Raw genomic sequence first — 5,071 nt, 5'->3', positions numbered from 1 at the left:
AAAAAAAAGAAAGAGGGGAACCTTGGTGGTGGACTGGCTGGTACTCACACACCCGCCTTCATACCCCGACAAAAGCAGATGCACTTTTACTTCTGACAGCTCTACCTCAAGCCGGAGAGAACTCAGCGGCGCATTCCGCGCAATCCGAGCTAACGGTGTCTTCCTCTTCTTCTCCGTCCGTTTTATTTATTTCTGTTCCCGCCGCCATTCTCGGTGACCTTCATTGCTTCGCGGGCTCTGGGCAGAAGAGTCGCTTTCTCGCCTGCCTGAGGCTCCTTTTCCTCACCCTGGGAGCCAAGGTGGCGTTGCTCCGCCCCGAGGCCCAGGGACTTCCCAGCTGCACCCTTCACCCAGGCACCCCGCGCCCTGCCTCAGCCTTCTTTCCCCCCTTTTGATTTCTTGGTGCGGGTTTTGGCTTGCAAGGCCCAGTGTGCCTCCTCTTTTTGGAGGGGCTGGGGAGCTGGTGCCGGTCGTCTTCGGGAATCATTCCCTTGGCTCTACTTGTCCCTGTCTCTCCGGGCCTCACCCGACCAAAACCAAAGACCATGGTGCACTGTGCCGGCTGCAAAAGGCCCATCCTGGACCGCTTCCTCTTGAACGTGCTGGACAGGGCCTGGCATGTCAAGTGCGTCCAGTGCTGTGAATGTAAATGCAACCTGACCGAGAAGTGCTTCTCCCGGGAAGGCAAGCTCTACTGTAAGAACGACTTCTTCCGGTGAGTACTTACCTCCCGCTTCTGCTACTCCCTCCCCTCGGACCCTTCCCATCCGGCTTCAAATCAGAGGTTAGCATGGCCCAGGCAGCAGTGTTAGGAACTGTTTCTGGAGGAGAGGACAGCCAAGTCCCTCAGGCGCCTGCCTCCTCACCAGCTGGTGCGTTGGGAGCCCGGGATAGCAGCCCTACTTAACGTTCGTGGAAAGTATGGGTCCAGGCATGGCTGCACGTGCCAGGGAAGAAAGGGCCTGAATCTGCCTCCATTCAGAAGCCCCTCACAACTTGGAAGAGATAAGATAGCCTGGGGAGGGGGGTGCCCTAACTCGTCTTTTCCCCAAGCAAGCTCTAGCAACTGCATTCTCTAGGCCTCCAGGGTTGCTTTTCCAGGAGGCTGAGTTAGAAACTCGAGCTTACTCCTAGGCATTGGTTTTTTTTGTTTTGTTTTTTTGTTTGTTTGTTTTTTTTTTGCAATTGTCTTGACCACGGAGTCCTTGGGTAGAGAGTCCCAGCCTCCTGCCCAGGCATGGGCCTGGAGACCAATCTTGCGCACCCAGGAGCCTTCTTGAAACCTAGATTTGCTTCTAAGCAACTAGACCTGGGCAAACTGCTGCACTGTAGCCTATGAAGTGCCTAGAGTAGTTTTTCTTTCTGCTCGACCTGAGGGGTTTGCAGGCAGTTCAAACCTCAGCCCAGTGCCAACGTGGGCTTCCAGACACGGGCTCCTCTTTGGAGCCCTCCCAGGAATGCCCCACCAGGGCTGCTTCCTTTCTGAGAGCCAGGAGACTCCCCTTCCTCTGTTTTAGCATTTGAATTTTCTTAAACTTGTTTAGCTTCTTCATCAACACAAACAAGTCAACAGAGAACAGCGTCAGTGCGATTTATAATTCCGCTGTTCGGTCTTGAAATCTTCCAGTTTACTCTGCTGACTTGGTCTCGGCTTTCTCTTATTTTGTAGTGACAGATCAAAATGGGGGGGTGAAGCGTTCCCCAATGCCACTCCACCATCCGTGGCTCTGCTTCACTGTGTAGGAAAGCAAAGCGCTGTGTAGGTACGCTGTTGCTGCGCCAAGGCTGAGCTTCCGAGCCTCCGCCGCTGCACACGGTTTTCTCTGCAAAGACTGTTCTTGAGCAGCCGAGTGGCGAGCCCTACCCGCTTGCAGCGGGCCCCTAAAACCTGGCTTTCCGCAAAGCTCCGCAGGGCGTCTAAAGCCGGCGCAGCCGCTCTTCGGCTCCTGCTTGCTCCAATCTGCCAGCTTTGGGCACTAACGTGGCAGCAGCCCAGCTATCGCTAACAGGCTGCGTGCAGCGGTGTTTGTTTACCCTCGGGCGGGCCGACCTTGCTGACCCTTCGCCTGTGCGTGGTACTTTTGTGGTGAGAGAGGCGACCCTAGGAGAGAAAAGGCGGCATTTAGGGCGCGTTTATATGGCGCTCTAATTCAAATTTGACTTCTTTAAATATAATTGGGAAATAAATGTACCGTCTTCAGTACCACTCTTGCTGCCGCCTTTTTCAGCGAGGCTTTTTTCAAAACCTGGGATAACTTCTGGAGTGAGGCTGGGTCAGGCGGCAGTTTGGGCCCCTCGCTCTAACGGTGTGCATTTCCTCTCTCACTTTCCCCGGTGCCCCTCGCTCTCTCTTCCTGCCTTCTCACCTGCTTAATCGGCTTTTGCCTCTCTTTTTGGCACTTATCTCTCATTTCCTTCTCACTCCCTTCTTTCTTCCTCCATTTACTTCTCCTGTCTTGTCTCCCCGTGCCTCTTACCACCCTCTACCTCCTACAGATGTTTTGGTACAAAATGCGCGGGCTGCGCGCAGGGCATCTCCCCTAGCGACCTGGTGCGGAGGGCGCGAAGCAAAGTGTTTCACTTGAACTGCTTTACCTGCATGATGTGTAACAAGCAGCTTTCCACCGGTGAGGAGCTCTACATCATAGATGAAAACAAGTTCGTCTGCAAAGAGGATTACCTAAGTAACAGCAGTGTCGCCAAAGAGAACAGCCTCCACTCTGGTGAGGCCGAGATTCCCCGCTGGCTCCGGGAGGGTGGGTCCTTCGGGAAGAAGGCCAGCCACAGCCCCTGCTCACCTGTCCCTTCCTTCTCCCCAGCAACCACGGGCAGTGACCCCAGTTTGTCTCCAGATTCCCAAGACCCATCGCAGGACGATGCCAAGGACTCGGAGAGTGCAAATGTGTCTGACAAGGAAGGGGGCAGCAATGAAAATGATGACCAGAACTTGGGCGCCAAGCGGCGGGGGCCTCGCACCACCATCAAAGCCAAGCAGCTGGAGACACTGAAGGCTGCTTTCGCAGCTACACCCAAGCCCACTCGGCACATCCGGGAGCAGCTGGCGCAAGAGACCGGTCTCAACATGCGCGTCATCCAGGTCAGAGCCTTGGCGTGCCACTCTCTCCCAGGGGACCACAGGCCATTCAGAAGGCCCAGTCCAAGCCTGGGACTGCCTGGACTTGGGGGCAGGGAGTCTGGTGGAGAGCGGTGTGTGTGTGGGGAGAAACACCTCCTGTTGCCTGGAGCTGCTGGAAGTCCCTGGAGTAGCCCAACAGAGGTGACAGTAGAGATTCAGAAGGGGTGGGGGAAGCTCTGTGGGGAGCTGCTCATGAAGCTGGAGGCTGTGCCCAATACCACAGAGAAAGTTATATACCTCTTTGTACACACAGCCGGCCAATCCCACCCCACCCTTGTAAGGAAGGAGCAGAGTAGTCACTGCGGGTGCCAGAGTCAATCAGTTCCTTCGGCTTCTATACACGATCTCCTTCTAAATTCTCAATCCCAACTTTGTGGGACTCTTGCCCCAGCAACACAAGCCCCAGATCAGAGACTTGCCATCCAAAGGTTGCTGGGGTGTCCTGGATCAAAGGGAAGGTGGTTGAGTGGGCAGTCAGGCTCTGCCTGGGTGCCATCCCTGGTTGGATGAGGAGGAGGGGCCATCTGGAGGCAGCTGGGCCTGTGCTTTGGGAAGAGGCGAGACTTTGTGAGGTGTCCCCAGCAAAGTGCCTGGAGGCTCTGCCAGGTTGTAGGTGGGAGGCTCAGTGTGCCTTTGCCAGGATGCAAGGGGCTTACAGAGGGAGTGAGGCTGTGAGATCTCCAGGACCCTGTTCAAACTTGTGCACGTAAGTGTAGAATTGTGTGCCAGAGTCACAATTGCCATTAGGTCACTATCTGTGAGAGGCTAGGAGATTGTGTGTAGGTGTGAAAGGATTGTGGGTTTTGGTGTCCCACCCTTGGGAAACAGTTTCAGCAGGAGAATTTCTGTGTCGTCACTATCCTGGGGTTGGGGAGTAGTCACTGCAAGGGAAGCTGTGTTTGTGACATTGCTTTGGAGGTGTTGTGTCTGTATGTACAGCCCAAGAAGCTGTAACTGACCATTTGGCTGTTTGGCTCCTTCTTTCGGACAAGGCAGCCTGTCTAGGTCCCTCTTTCAAGGAAGGGAATTCTGCCTACCCTCGGATTAGGGTCTTACCTGAGCAGTCAGTCCTATCCAGGGACCTCATCACCACTTCCGACCCCCCCCCCGCCCCCGGCCAGCGTGAATGAATGAAGGGCTGGGCTCCAGATGAACACCCAGGCTGGGGAGTGGAGTCCTGGTGGCCTCACCCCGCTTTGGCGTGTGTGCTTCAGGTGTGGTTCCAGAACCGGCGCTCCAAGGAACGGAGAATGAAGCAGCTGAGTGCGCTGGGTGCCCGGCGCCACGCCTTCTTCCGCAGTCCGCGCCGGATGAGGCCGCTCGTGGACCGCCTGGAGCCTGGCGAGCTCATCCCTAACGGCCCCTTCTCCTTCTATGGAGGTGGGTGCGCTTGGCGGGGCGCGCGGCCAGGTCGGGACGGGCTTCGCTGGAAGCGGGTGGCAGTTCGGGGAGAGCCCTTGGCTCTCTGTAGAGAAGTGATGAGTCCGAGAGAGTAGGGAGAAGGCTGGGGAGGTGGTGAGACCTACGACCAGGCTCCGGACATTGGGTGAGGAGGGTGGGCAGGTAGGGAGCAACTGCTGTTTTGCACAAAGCCTGCTCCCTGCTCCCAGACTCAAGGCGCGCCCCGCAAACAGCTCGTTATCTGCGTCGCCCCCGTAATTACCGTCAGTGCCTCTCTCGGCGCGCCTTTCCCACCCTTTGGGTCCGGCCCTACCCACTGGGACCCCGCCCTGACATCCTCCTCCCCGCCGACCTGCAGATTACCAGAGCGAGTACTACGGCCCCGGCAGCAACTACGACTTCTTCCCGCAAGGCCCGCCGTCCTCGCAGGCCCAGACACCCGTGGACCTTCCCTTCGTGCCGTCGTCCGGGCCCTCCGGGACGCCCCTGGGCGGCCTGGAGCACCCGCTGCCCGGCCACCACCCATCCAGCGAG

The 5,071-nt window shown here is 56.9% G+C and overlaps 1 protein-coding gene across 2 annotated transcripts in view; it reads left to right on the top strand.

Moving 5' to 3' along the window:
- The first annotated feature begins 6 nt into the window (after nt 1-6).
- Lhx1 (LIM homeobox 1) overlaps nt 7-5,071 on the top strand; it is a 5,714-nt gene continuing 649 nt past the window's right edge. The window contains exons 1-5 of one of the 2 annotated variants that reach the window (XM_010626795.3): nt 7-715; nt 2,497-2,723; nt 2,820-3,097; nt 4,351-4,516; nt 4,896-5,060. In XM_010626795.3, the coding sequence (XP_010625097.1) occupies nt 546-715; nt 2,497-2,723; nt 2,820-3,097; nt 4,351-4,516; nt 4,896-5,060 (1,006 nt within the window). In that variant the 5' untranslated portion in view covers nt 7-545. Of the gene's footprint in view, nt 716-2,496; nt 2,724-2,819; nt 3,098-4,350; nt 4,547-4,895; nt 5,061-5,071 lie in introns of both variants that reach the window. The other variant, XM_010626794.3, reaches the window with a different exon arrangement.

The sequence above is a fragment of the Fukomys damarensis genome, unplaced genomic scaffold (assembly GCF_012274545.1).
Source record: "Fukomys damarensis isolate Sample0158 unplaced genomic scaffold, DMR_v1.0_HiC HiC_scaffold_13, whole genome shotgun sequence".
Classification (NCBI taxonomy): domain Eukaryota; kingdom Metazoa; phylum Chordata; class Mammalia; order Rodentia; family Bathyergidae; genus Fukomys; species Fukomys damarensis.
Note: the sequence above shows the minus strand (reverse complement) of the source record. Positions and strands in the feature narration are given on the sequence as shown.